At 35.6% G+C, this 19,129-nt stretch overlaps 1 protein-coding gene across 1 annotated transcript in view; it reads right to left on the reverse strand.

The window, feature by feature from the left end:
- Positions 1–731: 731 nt before the first annotated feature.
- The window catches only part of UBR5 (ubiquitin protein ligase E3 component n-recognin 5), a 104,832-nt gene continuing 86,434 nt past the window's right edge, over positions 732–19,129 (reverse strand). The window contains exons 48-58 of the mRNA XM_021711997.1: positions 18,357–18,468; positions 17,568–17,712; positions 16,526–16,656; positions 15,188–15,248; positions 12,862–13,037; positions 11,991–12,075; positions 9,244–9,399; positions 8,761–8,874; positions 6,869–7,013; positions 5,448–5,533; positions 732–1,900 (exon numbers count right to left, since the gene is read on the reverse strand). Coding sequence (XP_021567672.1) covers positions 1,688–1,900; positions 5,448–5,533; positions 6,869–7,013; positions 8,761–8,874; positions 9,244–9,399; positions 11,991–12,075; positions 12,862–13,037; positions 15,188–15,248; positions 16,526–16,656; positions 17,568–17,712; positions 18,357–18,468 — 1,424 coding nt within the window. The 3' untranslated portion in view covers positions 732–1,687. The remainder of the gene's footprint in view (positions 1,901–5,447; positions 5,534–6,868; positions 7,014–8,760; positions 8,875–9,243; positions 9,400–11,990; positions 12,076–12,861; positions 13,038–15,187; positions 15,249–16,525; positions 16,657–17,567; positions 17,713–18,356; positions 18,469–19,129) is intronic.

Consider the following 19,129-nt stretch of genomic DNA (forward strand, 5'->3'; position numbering starts at 1 on the left):
TAATTACTATTTCACTTATTCAGAAATAGCATTTAGACATAAAAACCAATGTCTCACTTTGTAAAATAACCTTTGGCTAATTTACACACATCTAATACAGCATGTTGTATAGGTTTTAAGTAATACAATGAGTTTTACTACTATCATTAGATTTTAAATATTTTAGTGTCAACAGGGCTGATAATATCATGTGGTTCAGTCTTTTGAAGGAAGCTATATAATAAAAGCATAACATCTTTGAACATGAAAACTATCCGCAAGGCCAGAAGTCATGTAAAGAAAACAAAAGGAAATACCAGAGAATTTTTCTCCCCATGACGAGCTTAAGTCACCTTACGGAAAACTTAGTGAAGAAAACTGTCCCTTATTATGCCATTAAATAAAGCTACCAAAGCCACAAGAATTTAGGGATATTATCTTAGGCTACATATTTAGTGGGTCATCAAAAAGAAACCTGTCACTTAATTAAGTATAAGTTAATTTCCTATGCTAAGTAAGGGTCACATTTCACTCCCCGCATTTGTGAAAAAAGTAGGTGGGCTGGCCAGTGCCGTTCAGGATTCTCTGCTAACTGTAAAATGTGGACTGATTTTCTTCTGCTTTTCATAGTCCATGTGTATATAAACTTTCAGTTCTTTAAATCATAATTTTCACGTACATAACCGTGTCAGTGTATTGCCCTTATTTAACAATGTGCAACTACATAAATAAAAACTATTGTTTCTTCAATATTACTTGACATTTCTTCTGTAATTTCTTTATTTAAAAAAGTAAATGTAACAAGATACTTAAAAAAGGCTAGATACAAAAGTAGTTAAGCTGCTCACGAACATTTAAAATTTTCCAAAATGTATCTTCAATAATCATGATCTTATAAAACATTTTACAGTTATCAGAAAGTGCCCAGGCTGAGTTTACATAACTGAAATACCTTAGTACAAATGTCTAGTTAGAACTGAAGTGCAGTAACTGCCTGACTGATTGCTCATTGAAATAGGGATACAAAGAAAAAGTTGATTGTGATAAAGTATTGTGCATTGGCCCCATTATATGTACAAAAAGTGCCCTCACTCAAATAAACAAATTACATGCAAAATATTAGTGATATCATTTAGTATCCTAGAGCTCAATGCAGTCAAAATAAACCGCAAAAGTGGTTTTATAGGTAAAAGTGATTCATCTCTTAAGATCTGAATGTCAAGAACTTTTTACAAGTTCCATATACATGATACACAATTGCAGCCAACCACAAATTAAACACCATAAAAAAGCTAAAATGAAAACACAGAACATACTTAATTTTTTATTTTGAAATTCCCTATTCCCTCTATACAAGAACCTTTGCTGAAACACTTTCCACAAAGGCAGCAGTGAATGTTCAGAACATTTTACATTTTTCCCCCTCAGCAAAAAGATAAATCACAGTGTAAATTATGTTGTTCTGCTGTCATCTTTGGCTGGGGTTAGACCCAGAAGTTGTTGACTAGCAAACCATTACAGCCAAAGGCTGCTAGTGCTCCTCAGGCCTTTAAGCTACAAACTCAGCAAGGAATGTTTGCATTTAATTGCTTTAAGGTACCACCAGGGGGTTATGACAGCATTAACTTCCATAAACTTTTATAGACAAATGGAAAAAATCTACAAAATTAGCTAGTAATATTACACAGCAATACATACTTTATATACTCTACACAAAACCAAAATTCTTGGTCTTAATGGCGAGTAGCAATTTCTGTTTGAGAATCTGTTTAGAGGAATAGAGTGGGACGTAAAGTCGAGAAATGCAAGTATTTGCAGTAGGAAGATGTTGGTCATCTGGAGGTCTTATTGTGATTGAGGGCATAGGCTGAAATCCTTCTTCACTGGCTGGTAATGATGGGCTTGACGTCCAAAAGTAAACCTAAACAGGAATATGATAATTACAATTGTGGCTTTTAACAGGTTAATATCCATCTCTTACTTTTAGCAATATATACAGAGCTCCCATTCTTAGGTTAAAACCTACATGATCTTATGTATTCTTTTGAACTGGGTTTTAAAACTTTATTTTCTTGTACTGAAAACAAAAGAGAACATACTTCAATAAGGTCAGTTTTTTTAAGGGACTATGTTTAGAATTAGAAGAGAAAAAATGTGTCACAAGGCAAAAAGGTGACTGTCTCAGGAACTCAGGCTGGTGGACTAGCTGGTTTGTTTCTAAGGGCCTCTTTTCCTTGCAACTAAATTCCATAGTGGAATTAATTATCTATTAGTGGAAAAAAGGCACAAGGTCTCCAAAAAGATGGGTTTCAACAATCACACAAGTTGGCTACAAAAAAAAAGTTACTTTGCATTTTATCAACAAGCAAAATAATGCAGTATTCAGTGCTATACTGTGATACAGAATTATTTTATATATGGTAATTATAGTAATTGTTAGGGAACATCTGGTTTACATAAAAAATCTAAGCATGAGCCATATTAATACTGTTTTATTATATACCTATAATAAAATTTTGTGCAACAGCGTAAATAATTGATGCTCAATAAACGTTAACTGTTACTTTACTTTTAAACTTAAATATAATAACTAAGGATATGCTTCCCTGAAATAGTTACCCGAATATGTGACATTCCTCACCAATACAGCCCTCTAGGCATATGTATGTACCATTCTTTAGTGATAGTAAGATAGTGTTTCTCTCTTGAGGAAAGCTTTTTTAATCTAATGTATTTATAGTACACAACTAAACAGTGAAGTATATTCAATTTCCCAGGGTGACAAGGAAACCTGTATGAACTAATTTGTTATTTTCTAAAGCATAGTTGTATGGGAAACCTCATATAGAATTCTATAGAAGGGAACAGGGGAAAAACAGAACAAAATCAGGATTTACAAAATCTGATAGGAAATACAGAAGAAGTATTCTAGAGATGAAGTTGGTCCAATACACTGTTTCATAGAAAGCAAAAACTGGAATGTAAAGTATTTTTCCAAGGATGAATGTGGTTAACCAGGGTAGATGACTATTATCGCTGGATCTCTAAGAAGTTGGAAGAAGATACTGGAGGATTTCTCAGAACTTTTACCTCTCCAAGAGAGGTATAAACTATACAGTCTTACCCAGCAAACCCTCGAAGCACTATAATTTTGTATGACCCTATAATCTTCATGGAAGAACTGTTTGGGTAGCCCTATTCTTATGTTCTTCAGCTTCTCCCATTGGATGCATTCGGATAAAAATCAACAATATGTGAAGGATAACCTCCCCAAAGACAAGAAGTGTAAGGGGGTTAGGGGAGGGGGAAAAATACCTCGATATACATACAGCTCAAGCCCTAAGAATAGATTTTTAACAAGAGTTCATGAATGAAGTTCACTAATTAAAGCTGTTAACAGGAAACTTTGAGGTCCTTCCAGGAGATATTCTTTTTCTAATATTGAGTAGTTAGCAAATATTTCTTTCAGAAGTAAGAAACTGAAGTGAGATTTAACTTGGCTATCTGGATAGAGGATATATTGGTTTAAAAAAAACCAGCAGAAAATAAAACTAGGAAATAGTTTAAATAGATAACCTAGAACTCATACCAGATTGCCACTCATTTCTACTGCTGTTTTTGGTGGGTGTTACATAATTGATATGGGTCTTATCTTAGGGAACAAAGATTTCTGAAGCCAAAAAGTCACTACAGGTGGTAGAACTCAAACAAGGTATTTAAGTTATCCTGAAACCAGCAGGGACAGATGTAGTATTAGAACTGGAAGGAACATTAGGAGTCACAAAACTGAGAAAGTCAAATTTTCACCAATTATATCAAACCTATACTGGGAACAGCCTAAGTCAAAATTACCTGGATGGGCGACAGCAAGAACTACTGAACAACTTCTTACCACAACAGAGAAATAATGGAAGGCTCATAGAGTCATGTACAGATTCCAGAGTGCCGAAAGCAAGAGATCCCCTTCCTTCCTTCCTTCCACTATCCCCAAATAATCTCCTGCCTGAATGAATATAAATGGAAATCTGCAAGTTTTGTTCTTTCCTGCATAACAATTTCCCCTCATTCAAATAAACAGAGGATATATTTAACAACTGGATAATATAACAATATTCCATGAGTGGGCTGGTTTAAATTACTAAGAACTAAGGCTGGTTAGACAGGAGAAATGTCTCAAGGAACCATGAGGAATCTTGAGTACAGAAAGGCTCTGATGTCCTTCAAATATCTACAAGAAAGTCTACAGCAGATGACCTTTCAAAATTAATGGGCAGGTTGATTTGGTTATGGGCATACTTAACCCTTTGCACTCAGAGACATCTCACAGATCACCTACCACCAACTTGACTGTACCTTTTTACAAAATAGTGAAAAATGAATCACTTCATATTAAATAGTACAGCATTGGAACCAATTACTGTATGGTAATATTTGGCTTATAATGGAATTTTAGAAATTGATGAACTTATTTATGACCCCCAAAAAAATAAAAATTTTATATCTTCTATTTTTCTAGCAAGGCAATGTGTGAAACAGTCACCAGCATACATTGCAGGTTCACTGATACACGTTGTACACTAGTAATGTGTTCGACATCTTCTACCTGGTGTTTTTCTATTCGAGCAGACAAAGCAGTCTTGTTTTCTTAGCTCCACAATAATAATATGTAATTTATTGTCCAATCTGTTGTTTGAAGATGATGTGAAAAGATGCACTTATGATTCCTGAAAACCATTTCTCAACCAATTAATCAGAAGCTTGACACATTTCAAATGGAACATGGGTTTTTCATTGTTTTTGAAGGGAAAACTTCAAGGAAACAAACATTTTGGCAAAACTTGCGCTTGCATAAGTTTGTCCTGTATAATCACCAACAGTCTCTTTATGTTACCTGATAGGGGACATCTGAGTGCACAGGGTTAATGGTGGACACAGGTTCTACTGACTTGATAGACTTTCCACTAAGATTAAAGCTTCTGTTACCTAATTTATAAGTTGGATGGAGCTCTGTGTCAATAATAAGTAGGATTTTAAAAATATTTTATATATATATATTACAATTAAGCTACTCTTTTTCTAGTATATAGGTAATAACCAAGACACTATTCAGAAATTTTGCCAAGGTTTGCTGCTCGTCAAAAGGATTACAGATGTATACAGGGAGTACTGTAAGAGGGAAGAAAAATAACACCAAACAAAACCATGTTGTCACAATAAGCTGGTATCATCTTCTGGGACTAAAGACAGCATATTAAGCTAAATGCATCTCAATCTTCTTGGGGCTTTAGTAATACTTAAGGTATCCTGTTATAGAATAGAAAACAAAAACTGCCTTTTATTTCTGACCTTCTATCATTTCCCTACCCCAAATTAAAACGATCAACCATTACAAACTTAAAAGGCCATCATCCACAGTATTTTAACATTTTACATTTCCTTCTACAAATTTTGTGAAACTTGTAACTTACAAGATCTTGTCGTTCTGTCATGCTCATCTTCTCTACTATTGACCAGAACCAACGCTTGAACTGCAGCAGTTTCTCAGCATTTTCTCCTAAGAATGTAAAATATAAATTTAGCTGTACTATATCAATTGTTATATCTTTAAAGTATTGCCAAACTCTTTTTTTTTTTGGAGTCGGTGTCTCATTCTGTCACAGTGGCATGATCACAGCTTACCATGGCCTGGACATCTGGGACTCAAGCGATTCTCCCACCTCAGCCTCTCCAGCAGCTAGGACTACAGGCATGTGCCACCAAGCTAATTTTTTGTTTTTTTGTAGAGATAAGATCTCACTATATTGCCCAGGCTGATGTGGAACTCTTGGCTCCAGCAAGCCTCCTGATTCAGCCTCCTAAAATGCTGGCTTACAGGTGAGACCCACTATGAACTACAGGAACTATAAGAAAAACAAACTACCAGCCTCAAAACTGATAATCACATGACTTTAATCCCAGTTGCAAATCATGATTCTTCTGACCTCAGATCAGTGATTCTCAAATTCTAATGAGTTTATAAATCTTAAGAGGAGCTTTTTAAAATACAGATTCTCATTCATTCACTGGGCAGGAGATGGGGGGGACGGACGGAGGGGACACCAGAGATTCCGCATTTCTAAAACGCTTCCAAATGATGTCTAGAGTAACAAGGACTTAGGCAATTTCTTTCCATATTTTGTTTTATCTCTTAGGTTTGTAAATTAGGTAAATTCTTATCAGTATTGAAAACTCATTTAAAAAATAGCACAAAGACTATTATTATACAACAAACTACGGCCAAATATGAAAGAAAAATAAAAATGTATCCAAATTTAACTTGCTATATATAACATGGCTGAAACTGCTTGCCAAATAACTAAGTAAATCGGTGGGAAAATTGGTATCTTTATGGATGTAGTAATTCTGGACTGTTGGTAAAATCATTTCATAGTGAACTGCTTGGAGCCTACAATATCTTATTAATAGCTAACAAGTCTATTCCTAGGTTAATGGACTTCCAAAAGAAATCAATGCAGCAAATCAAACAATGGAGGTAAGGCTATTCTAAGATGACATCCTATCACTCTTCATTCTCCATGTGTTTGTGCATTACGCTTTTCTAAGTGTGTCTGGGTCCAGCTCTACAAAGCAGACGTCATGCAACCAAATTCTTCCATAAGGGAGTTTAAGTGATATGAATCAGGAAGGGCCAGTAGAGCTATCACACTGATTATTTTTTCAGTATATACAAATCCTTCTTTACACAACTGCTCAACAGAGAATTTTTACTTATATTCATACTAAACCATCTATTTCTTGAAACCTAGGAAAAGCAGTAAAAGAATTAATATGATGACTAACCAAACTATCTATATTGTTTATTCCTGAAACATTTTCAAAAACATCCTACCTGATTCATCATTGAAAGAGGTAAAACTGATCAGCATTTGCACATTAACTTCACCACAGCCATTTACCAAAAGCCTAAAATCTTCTGCCGTTAAATCTTCTAATGAATTTTTTGGAAGCACATCTAGTAGACCTTTCCTCATTGCCTAGAGAATTTCAAAAAGTTATTATATTACAACCAATATTTCATTTTCCACATAACATTTATTTACATTGTTACAGCACAATATCTAATTATAGCAGCTTTCTCTAGGCATGTTGATTTCCCATTTTAAGTCAGAGAACAAGAAAATTTAGTTCTGTATTTTGAGTTCCTTTTTTTTTGAGTAGGAGTGTCATTCTGTCATACCCAGGCTGGAATGCAGTGGCACGAGCAACTACAGCAGCCTCGACCTACTAGGCTCAGGCGATCCTTCCGCCCCAGCCTTCCAAACAGCAGGGACTACAGGCATGCGCCACCAAACCCAGCTAATTTTTAAAAAATGTATCATAGAGATGAGATCTCGCCAAGCTGCCCAGGCTGCTGCCCAGGCTGATCTTGAACTCCTAGGCTCAGGCCATTTTCTCCCCTCAGCCTCCCAAAGTGCTGGGATTACAGGCATGAGCCACAGTGTCCGCTTTGAGTTTCTTATTAGCAGATTCAAAAGAAAGAAAGGTGGAAGGGGGTAAAAGGGTAGGAGTATAGTGAATAGGCTACAGGTTCAAAAGTCAAGTAGTTTAATGATATACCAGCAGTTAACTGAAATAATTTTTTAAATTCTATTATTAACAAACTAGTCATTAGATAAGGAAGAATAGCTTCAATTTGTCCAAAGTGTTATCCCATAAGCATCCTCAGAAAGGTTTGATAATACAACAACCCAGGCACAAACCTAAGATCTAGAAGCTTACTGAGAAATTACCATGTGCCAGGAAATGTTCTAAGTACTTTACCTAACTCACTTAATCTTATCCTTATTTTGCAGAGGAGGGAAGCATGGCACATCTGCTAACATCACACAGAAGAGAGTGGAAGAGCCTGCCACTTTGACTACAGAGCCTGCATTGTAGCATAGGAATATGAAACACTTGACACCATCAGTCCTAAGCCTACACAAATGTTTTACACTGGGTAGGGAAAGAGTTAATGTAGCAGGACTAATGTTACCCTTTGAGAGGGCCTGCTTGGGAAGGCTGGCCCTAGGCTGGTTCAGAACTTGGTTTCTGAAATGTTCCCTACCCATAAGGCAATGAACCCTGCAGCACCAGACTGTGTATACTATTTGTGCAAACAATGTGATTCAAGACAAACAAGTGGCTTTCCTCAGGGAGCCTGGAATTTCAGTAATCGTGGTCGGTTGTGCAGACAAAATGTCTACAGTACTAGTCTCCAATAACAATTCTGAGCTCTGACTCTTGGCTTTCTAAGCACAAACAATGCACATGTGTTGCTTCATTTCAGTGGAAGAGGAAGAAGTGTGTTCTCTGCAACAGTCTACACCCCTGCTCTAGACTCCGTCTAAAGCATTGTTTTCCCCTGCTACTCTTGCTGTGTGGGTCCTTTTGCTCTAATAAACCATAACTGTAATTACAATTGCCTCTGAGGCCTGCGAGTCCTACTAGAGGGTCGGTCACCCAAAGTATGAGTGATGGTAGGACCCTAAAACAGCAGTCATTTTAGGCCCGCAAGCACACTTTCCAGACTTTTGCTTGCCGAAGCTACTTTTCGATGATGACATGCTATTTCCAAGCAGTTTTATCCAAATTAAAAATTTTTAAATTTAGGTGCAATTTACATGGTAAATGAATTCATCTTGGTATGAAAAATCTGGCCTTTTTAAACACAAGCTGAATACCACATATGAAGACACAAATAACCTCATCAGATCATGTAACACTTTCAAGAACACTTACATGTAATGGCTGTTCTGCAACTACCAACATTCTATGTTCTGCGTATTTCCGCACATACTCATACACATTCTGGGGAGTGACTGGTATATTTACACCATTAGGAATGAGTTCAACCTGTGAAAAGTTTAAAGGCAGTAAAAATTTAAAATTTAAACATAAAGGTAGTTTTGTCAAAGCAGTAGTAAGTTAACAGTTCATTAAACTATTTCCTAAAATGTTTAAATGTAAAGATAACTCCTTAGCTAAACAAAAATCTAAGCGATGCAAACTCTTTAGGCATAAATAAAAAAGCCCTTCTCCCTCTCAGTCTGTCTCACTAACTCTTGGTCCAACTCTGTTTGTCTCCTACTGGATCCTTTCTCCTGTGTACACACACGTGTGCGTTCATCTCTCTCCCTTCCCCCCAGCTAAACTGTTTTTTTATAAGACAACAGATTAACCGAATTCTCTGGTCAGAATCAGAAAACTGGGCATTTGCTTTACCTGTCCTCCACCCTCTTCTTTACACAGATCAATTGCAAATGCCAAATCCATTGCTGAGAAAACAGCATCAGCATCCGAACTCTGGGAAGCGAGGATTAGTTGCCTCAAACTCTCATACATTACAGGGTCAAAAAAAGCAAAATCATGCCAATTGACCTAAAAAAGAAAGCAATCATGAAAAATCAATTGTGGAAGAAACAACATCTTTACTCAATTCACCAGAAAATTAAAATCTGATAAAGAATTTTATCTGATTTGAAGATATATTTGAAGATATATTTGAATATATACAACAACTGTTTTTAAGAAAGTCAAGTTTAACCCTTTGCACTTGGAGATATCTCATGATCACCTACCAGCAAACTGTACTTTTAATGTAGTGAAAAATAAATCACTTCGTATTAAATCATATGCACAGTGTTGGAACCAATTATTGTAATGATATTTGGCTTATAATGAAATTTTGGACATTGAGGAACTTATGAACCAAAAAAGTCGAAATTTTATATCTTGTATTTTTCTAATGTGTGGTCACATGTGAAACAGCCAGACATGCAATACAGATCCACTGATACATGCTGTACAATAGTAACTTATATGAAGTCTTCCACCTCGAGGTTTTCTATTTGAGCAAAGTCTCATTTTCATCGTCCCACATTAAAACAATAATATGTAACTTTTTTATTTTTGAGTCGAAGTTTCACTCTGTTGCCGTCTAGTGTGCAGTGGCACACTCATGGCCACTGCAGCCTCGACCTACTGGGCTCTGACAATCCTTCCACCTCAGACTTTCAAGTAGCTGGAACTACAGGCATGCACCACCATGCCTGGCTAATTTTTTGATTTATTGTGGAGATGAGGTCTCGCCAAGTTGTCCAGGCTGGTCTTGAACCTATGTGCTCTGGCATCCTCTGACCTTGGCCTCCCAAAGTGCTGGGATTATAGGAGTGAGCCACTATGCTCAGCAATAATATGTAATTTATTGTCTAGTCTATGTAGCACTGTGAAAGTACTTCACACATTCTCTTTCTACATAATGCCAGCTGATTTTTTAAAACATATACCTCAGTATTTATTCCATCTCCTTATTTGCTTTTTTGTGCAATTTGGAAAACTTCAAGGAAACATGTTTTTGAAAAATTTGTGCTTGCATAAGTTTGTCCTGTATAATTACTAGCAATCTCTTGATGTCCCCTGAGAGGGAACATCCAAGTACAATGGGTTAACAAATCTTTGGCTCCTACAATATATTTAATTTTCAGAGTATAAAAAGTGTTATATTTTGGAAAAAACATAAAGCCAACAGCATAATAATTTTTAAGTTCCAAAAATACAAATAATCCACAGAACCAACACTATTTATTCAACGCTGATTATGCATGCAGCCGGCTCTAGATTTACTACATTTCCTGTTTACTATACAAGATAATTAAATACAGATGATAAATCTGATGCCCTAATGGAGTAACTTGCCCAAAGTCAGATTATTGGTTTAAACTTGGGTCAATGTGATTCACGAACTGTTCACTAAGCCTTGGTGAAGATTCAATCTATTAACATTTTTATGTTGTCAAGCTTCGAGTCTAACTCTTGCACAAGAACATTGTAGCTGGAACACTTTAGGAAATCAATAAAGTCAGAGTTAAAAAGAAAAAAATATATATTTTCTAATATGATATGTTTGTATTAATAGAAAACAGTATTCGTCAGTGGGTTTGACTAAATAGATTTATTCATTACAGCTTAAACAATGCTAATTTATCAGATGTGTGATGTCAATCTCTGGGAAAGACTGTGAAGTAAATCTTTAGTTAATGGCATCAACAAGTTTGTGGAAACTGCAACTTTGAAACAACATGTAGCAGAGGTCCTCAAATAATGTCATTTTGTTATAATGTTGATGTGGGAAAAAAAGCTTTGTTATAGTTCATTTTGCTTAAAGTCGCAGCTTCCAAGAACCTGTCAACGACGTTACATTTCATTATTTTTGTGTCAAGTAATTGCTTAAATTATCTTTGGGAAGGCAAGTAGTTTTGTTTTAAGTTTAAAAGTGGCATAATTAGCATTATATATTAAGTTTAAAGATAATGGGTTTTCTTCCTCCTGCCCCACCATAAGAGGATGTGTAGGCTGTCAAACTTATCAAAACACATGAAGAAAATAAACTAATTCCATCAAGCAGAGATAAACAGTGAGCAGATTGTGCTGCACTTCATATATTCTTTGGCCATGTATCTCACGTATACTTCTGAAGTTTGAATGCTCTTCTCAAAAACTACTTCTACCTCCTCTACTACCTGATGCAAATATTAACAGTGGATAAAATTTATTGAGCACTTTTTATTTGCCAGGAACTAGACTGTGCTGCTTTTCCTATTACTTTATACATGGGGGACAGATATATTGGCAGAAATGTCAGTGAATTTATTTGCAACAAGAAGCAGATCTATCAGACCCCCAAACCTACCTATGATACCCACTGTTATGTCATCTCCCCATATATGGAGGAGGCTTTTCCCATGTCATTAATTTTGCTTAATTTTTAATTGTCTGTTAATTTTATTTTTAATTAACCATAATTGTATCATTAAATGTTGGAGAAGTATTTATAATGGCTATAATGCTTTAAAATTTAATAGTAAATGAATGCCATAAACAGTATGCATTTGATTAAATGCATTTGATTATTTTATAAAAGAAAAATTTTTACAACTGTAAAAGCAGTTAGGTTCATCAAAATCACTTACTTTTCTACCAAGCAACACTTTAATTACATGTCTATTCAGTGTAATAGGACAGAGTTCATTCTGTAACAGGCACAGTCCAAGAATCCTAAAAATAAAAACAGGCAAATAAGATTTAAATTTAAAAATAATTCTATAACGCATATAACCCATGCACACATATATAAATACACGAGAGGGGACCCCAAAAAAACTGGAATTATTTTTTGGAGGGTTGGCCCCTTGTAGTACAGGTTTCCCTCACCAGGTAAGTGTTCTAGGAACCCATCAGCATCAGTGTACAAGCTAGCATTGTGAGAGACTGTGTTCGGCTCCAGTGAATTCTGAGTTTTTCTGAGTCTTTCAGCGCATTTGCCCATTTCATGAAGGGTGATTTACACAAACAACCTGCCCATATCACACTGAGTGTTCACCACTCTTGGACCCTGACCCAATGCCCCACCCTCTCTATTCAGTCAGTTTTGCCCCAAGCAACTGTTTTTTGTTTCCCCAGATGAAAAAAGTCCTCAAAAGGAACCAATGTGGAAGAGATGAAACAAAAAACCGGCTGAAACAATAAAAGGCATCCAAATTGAGGAGCTTAAAAACTCTTCTGAGCAGTGGAAAAAGTGTCTCAATACGTGTATTGCATCAAATGGAGAGTACTTTGAAGGTGACTGAAGTTTAAACATGTAAGACTAAATACACAATCTTTATAAACAAATTCTAGGTTTTTTGGGGTCCCCTATACATATATTTGGAGAAATGTTCCATAGCCTCATTTCTATCCATTATAAAAACAGAGAATATACACATTTTAAAAACCAATATATTTTAGAAAAATCTCATCAACTGATTTTTTGAAAATTCAAATACAGGATTAGAGTCATTTTACCTGCCAATGTTCCTGAAACAATTCAACCTTGCTTCTGTGTTTTTGCCAGGCCTTGGAGTATAAAATCCTCTTTTTCCAGGTTGGTAAAACAAAGGGGCATTGTCATCCCCATCATCTGTATCATCTAAATCCATATCTACTACACTTCTACTAGAGCCATGACGCTTTCGGTTTTCCTAATAACAAAGAAGATCAGCGATTAAGACCCAACATTCACTTAAAAAAAACAAAGCCCCGTGGGTTCGAGACCCGCCTGGGCAACTTGGCGAGACCTCATCTCTATAATAAATCAAAAAAAAAAACCAAAACCAAAATCTTTCAAAATGATGTCAGGTAGGAAGAACAACATAAATATTTATGTGCTTAACAATACTAAAGGTAAAACTTTTAGTCTGTTCTTTCAAAACTGATACACAAAGCTTATGCTTATTCGATCTTTAATGTCTGTTATTATTAAAATCACTTAAAACTCAGGCTCAATTTTCACTGCAGGCAGAATTCAGGGTTGACAATTCTTTCAGCACTTTGATGAATTTCTATTGGCTTCTGGCCTCCACTGTTTCTGATGAGAAATTCAGTCTTTCAAAATCAGTTTCCCTATATATAAATCACTATTTTTGAAGAATATTTATCTTCGTTTTTCTGAAGTTTGATTATAATATATCTAGACATAGTTTTTTTTCCCCCAGTTTATCCTGTTTGGAGTTCACTGACCTTGAATATGTAACTCTGTCTTTTACCACATTTTCGAAGTTTTCAGCCATTATTTCCTCAAATATTTTTTCTATTGCAATTTCTTTCTTCTCTTCCTCTTGAGTACTCCAGTGACATAAACTGGAGATCTTTTGATATTGTTCCAAGGATCCCTGAAACTGTTCTTTTGTTTGTTTTACATCTTCATCTGTTCTTCAGAAGGGATACTTTCCACCTATCATCAAGCTGACTGACATTCCACTGTCATCTTCGTTCTGCTTTGACCCATCCTATGAATTTTTCTTCTTTCAGATGTACTTTTAATTCTAAACATTTCCTGTGATCTGGTTCTCTTTTAGTTTCTATGTCTCTGTTGAGAACCTGTACCTTTCCATTCATTAACATTTACCTTTATCTCACAGAGCACGAGCTATTTCTTTGATAATTCCAATAAGTGGGTCACCTCATGGTTACCATCTACTGGTTCTTATCCCAGGAGAATTGGTCAGTCTTCCCTGGTTCCTTGTATGTTGAATAATTTTAGAGTGTATCTTGGACATTTTGAATATTAAGTTGTAAAACTCTGGGTCTTATTAAATTAACATAGAGAATTGTGAAATTTTGGGCACCTTTAGTAGGAAATCAATCTGCTTAGGTTCAAACTGGAAGTCTCACATTCTGTATGCAATGGTTTCAAAAGTAATAAAGTTTCGAAAAGCCTCTTATGCCGTTTGGATCTGCCCTGCATATGTGCCACTTAGTACAGTCTAAAACTTATGCAGTAGTTTATACTGTAAGCTTAGTTCTCAAAGCCTTTGCAATCTTTTTGCTAGACAGAGTAACAAGGATTAGCTTCCTTTTCCTGCCTGAAAAGATGGCATACCAGTCATTTTTCAAGTCTGACTTCCCTATCCAATCCATGTGCTACTGTTTACTTTTCAGAATTCTCAGGTAGTTCCTTTTTGCATTTTGTCCAGAGTTTTTAGTTGTAATCAGTGAAAGAGAAAATATTATAGTCAACTTGTTCCATCTTGGCTGGAACTGGAAGTTCTTAGGTAGCTTTAGAATAAAATGCATGCACTAAAAAGCCTCCCTTACTGCTGTAAGATGATATATAGGTTGTTTTGTTGTTGTTGCACCAGCTGCTGGTTTGAGGAGTGGGTCCTAGGATTCTATGCTTCTTCTCTCCCTCTCTGCTATTTATATTTACTTTATTACCTCTTAAAACCAGAGCCTAATTCAGGCTGTGTTCAAATGAAGGCAGCCAGTGAGTGGGGTTACACTGAGACCCAACTAAACCAATCATATTACTTGATCCTATACACGACACCCACATAAATATCTTTGCTTCTCTCTCCCTACTGTAAATATTCATCTTACTTTTAAAACATAGTTTTGGCTGAATGTGACTGTTTATGCCTGTAATCCCAACACCTTGGGAGGCTGAGGCAGGAGGATCACTTGAGGCTGGAGTTTGAGACCAGTCTGGGCAACATAGCAAGACCTTGACTCTACAAAAGAAATTTTTTTAAAAAGACAGTGTCTTCATAAACCTTGTTTTCCTTCCCTTTATTTAAATTTCCTTATAATTTAAATTCTAAGTGCTTATTGGCACATGTATAATATTCCTTACCTGTACCTTTTCTGAGGAGTCTAGTAATCCAAGATCCAGGATACTATCAGCTCCATTTTCCCTAAAAACAAACAAAAATCCTTTCACATTCCAGTGAATTTCTGAAACTTACAGATTAATGTAGAAAACATATTTATTTAAATTTATAAGGATGCATTTGCAAATGCATCTAAATTCTGAAATCAGTAAATATCTGATGCACTTACTAGTATTAATGCAGTTCTAGGAGCAAAGAAGTCAATAATACAAATCCTAAAGAACTACCAGATGCTATGTGTATATGGTTCACAAGAATAGGCTAAAGACTGATTTAAGACAAAATAAATGCAGCCTTCATAGAGGCTCATAGGGAGCATTGAAGAAAAAAGAAAAATGCTCAGAAAGCAATCACAATAGGATTCAAATTCTCTGGTGAATTTAATGGTTCTAGAATACATTCACTGATCACTCCATAAAGCCAGGTGAAAGCCATCAATATTGTATATTACTTGCACTCAACAGAAAACACTACTAAATTCGCAATGCTCACATTTACAAAAATCTTTCTAATAAAAAATGCACACAAAGCTATATCAGTGTGCTAACCAACTACAGAGACAGCACAAAAAAAATCCAGAAGAAAACAGTAATAACAGCAAAGAATATAAACTTCTATCAATAGTCTTTTTGGCTTGGACCATTCAATGGCTCTGGAAGTGGCTGTTCCAGTGGCTCAGCATATCTGCTTATACATCTCTAGAGCTGTATCTAATCTAAATTCCTCATTCAAAATCATGATGAGGCTAAAAATGTAAATTTTCATCGAAAATAACGAACACTTCAAAGTTTCATAGAGAGTAGCCCCAGGATATGCCACAGCTTAGACATGGCATACCTTCCTAATGTCACTTTTACTTTTCACCTTGGAAAAAGAGGGGTAAGTGATCTATAAGATGTTTTTAGAACTTACATTAAAATCAAGTATTACAGAATAGAAACCAAAACCTTGCATGAATGTTTATGATACACAGGAGGCCTCAAAGATATTTCATGCTTATTGCAAGGACTCAGAGGCTACACCCTAAGATTCTTTGAGGCATACTATTACCTCTGCCATAAGGGAATTCTGTCAGAATTTCTGAGACCGACTTCATTCAAAATAGATGTGTTTTACTTAGAACCTACATGACTATCCTCCTAATATCTGACAAAATAAGTTGTCTCGCTTATGGATTTTAGGCTATTATTTAAAAATATATTTTAAGTCTTACACTTTATGGCATAACTTCTAAAATATAATGACACCCACTACTGAAGTTAAAGTTTAAACTGAAATGCCTTTCCAATTGTACACATTACCGTCCATGTGCAATAATGAGTTCCATAGCCTCATCCACTCTGGCTCTTAGAGAATCTTCACTTGCTAGAAGGAGAAGCAGTTGAGCTGGGGACAATTCCAACAGCATGCCAGTGATTTTACTTGCAAATGCCTATAAACGATGAGCAATATTACTTGCCTACTCACTGAAAACTCTTGTCTAAATCTACAATCTTTTACTCTCAAAAAATGAGAAAGAAGAAAAAAATAAGAAACTTGGGTAACAAATACAATGTTTTCTGAAGCAGTATGGTCTTTTATGAAACTGGAATCTCAATTATAGAGAACTTTGGCAGGGACAGAATAGGCCATGCACTAGCACAATCTTGCTATGGCTAGTTGTAATACTTGTTATGACAAGCTTCAAATCTTTTAAGGTTTTTTATATTCATGAGTAAACATACATATATACTTAATGTCCATGTGTTTCCCCCCGACTCCCTCAGAGTGAGACAGGGTCTCACTCTGTTGCCCACAGTCTCCAGTTCTTATGCTCAGGAGATCCTTCTGCCTCAGCCTTGGGAGTAGCTGGGACTACAGGCACGTACCACCATGCCCAGCTAATTTTTTTTTCTTTTTCTTTTTTTTGTTGTAGTCATGAGGTCTCACTATGTTGCCTAGGCTGATCTCATGGGCTCAAGCACTCCTCTAGCCACAGCCTCCCAAAGGGCTGGGATTAAAGACATGAGCCACCACGCCTGGCCATAGGGGCAGAGAAAAATTAAAGGGGAGGGGTGAGGGAGGGAAAGAAATATACCTATATTTAAGGTTAAGGATTTACTGAAAGATATATAATTGGTTTTTTGTTTCATTATTTTCTTGCTATAACATATGCTCATATAGTTATACATAAAGAAAAAACCCAACTAGTTTACGTTTCATATCATATTAAGGAAACTTCTGATAAACAATCTTTCAACCATATGGTTTGCTAGTAGCTGACAATTTTTTTTTAAATTAAAAAAAAAACCCAACTTTAATTCAAAAGAAAAAATAAGTCATAACCAGTTAAGAGATACATACTGGCTGCATTGCTTGTACACGGGGATAAAGCCTCTCTCCAAGTGCCTGCCGATGTGCTGGGAGAGGATCAGGATCATCGCTAGGATTCCCTTCAGAGGCCGGTCTGAAGGGCCGAGTGTCGATGGAAAGTTGCCTTCTAAAGTCTCTGTAAGAGGCAGAAAGCTATTATGCCTTCATTTCCTTTTGCTACAAAGTAAAAATATTTGTATAACTAGTAACAAAATTAGAAAACTAGAGCATATAGGTTGTTCAGTTCTGGTACCCAAGATAGCAGAACGCCAAAAAATAGTTGATGGCTAAGTACCTAGATTTTGTCAATTGAAAATTTATAAATTTGTAATGTATAGTCCCTAAAAAGAAAAAAATCTGATTCTAAGGGCATACGTTCTTAACATATCAGAAATCAAAAGTCCACCCACAAATCCTGGAAATGTTAGTCAAAAGTAAAATGCAACCCATTCTCATGAGAAAATTTAAAGATGTAAACAGTACAATTTGCTATAATTTTTTTAAAGACAAACTTATGAGAGAATGACACAAAGGTTTTACAAAAAAATCCAAACAATTAGGAACTTGAGTGGGATAAATAAAAAAAGCATTATAATTTCAACTGCCTCTGAGTTTGTAAAACAGAACTTTTTATTATTAAGGCTATTCTTAGTTACTATATGTATTTCAAACAACAAAACTTTCATTTTCTAAAAAAGAGTCCATAATTAAGACTCCTTCAGTTATAGGCCTACTTTCAATTTATCCAAAAAGGCGATATTCAAGAAAAGACACATTTACCTATCCCGGTCTCTCCGGGAACCTGCTCGCAAGCCACTACTTCTCCTCATTTCTCTTTCTCTCTCCCTTTCCCGATCTCTTTCTCCTCTGTTCCTTAATCTCTGCATTAAACCTAAAAAAAAAAATATGAAATATACTTTGTTTAAATGAATGCAATACAGCTACTTTAAATTTCAAAGTCAATGCAAAGAAATGAGAAAAATGTAAGACATGACACTTGAAGATCATTCTTCCCTAACATCTGTGTTGTTAACTAACGCCTTTCTCTCACCTGCCCTATGGTTTTGAGGGTTGGGGAAAATTGTGCAGAATGGCAGAGATGTTCACTCAACAATTGTTAAATAATTTTTTCTCTTTGTCGTGTCAAACCTGTGAAATAATATCCAACAACTAGAGATATGTTAGTTTCCCTGTAAACTATGCTGAGATTTCTTACATGGTTAGAAAAATTTAAATATCTTCTCTGTTCTTAGTTTTTGGCATGAAAGTATTACAGGCCACCAGAACGTAAATTACCTATTAGAATTTTTAAATTCCTAAGCCCAAGTCATAGTATAGTTTCCTAGAAGCATGCAAAAAAAGTTATTTTTCAAATGTTGTAACTTCTCAGGTTTCCTCATTCACATATGCTAATTTCTTTTTATTATAAGGTTATAGAAAGTCAAATGGTCAAACTGACGAAAGGCTAGGGAATTCTTCCTGTTTTTTCACCCTCAATTCTTTTTGCAGCTCAGCTCATTCAGCCTTCATGGTGGTGGCTTACACAACAACAG

Source organism: Carlito syrichta, unplaced genomic scaffold (assembly GCF_000164805.1).
Source record: "Carlito syrichta isolate Samal-C Ts95f unplaced genomic scaffold, Tarsius_syrichta-2.0.1 Scaffold302992, whole genome shotgun sequence".
In the NCBI taxonomy this organism is placed as follows: domain Eukaryota; kingdom Metazoa; phylum Chordata; class Mammalia; order Primates; family Tarsiidae; genus Carlito; species Carlito syrichta.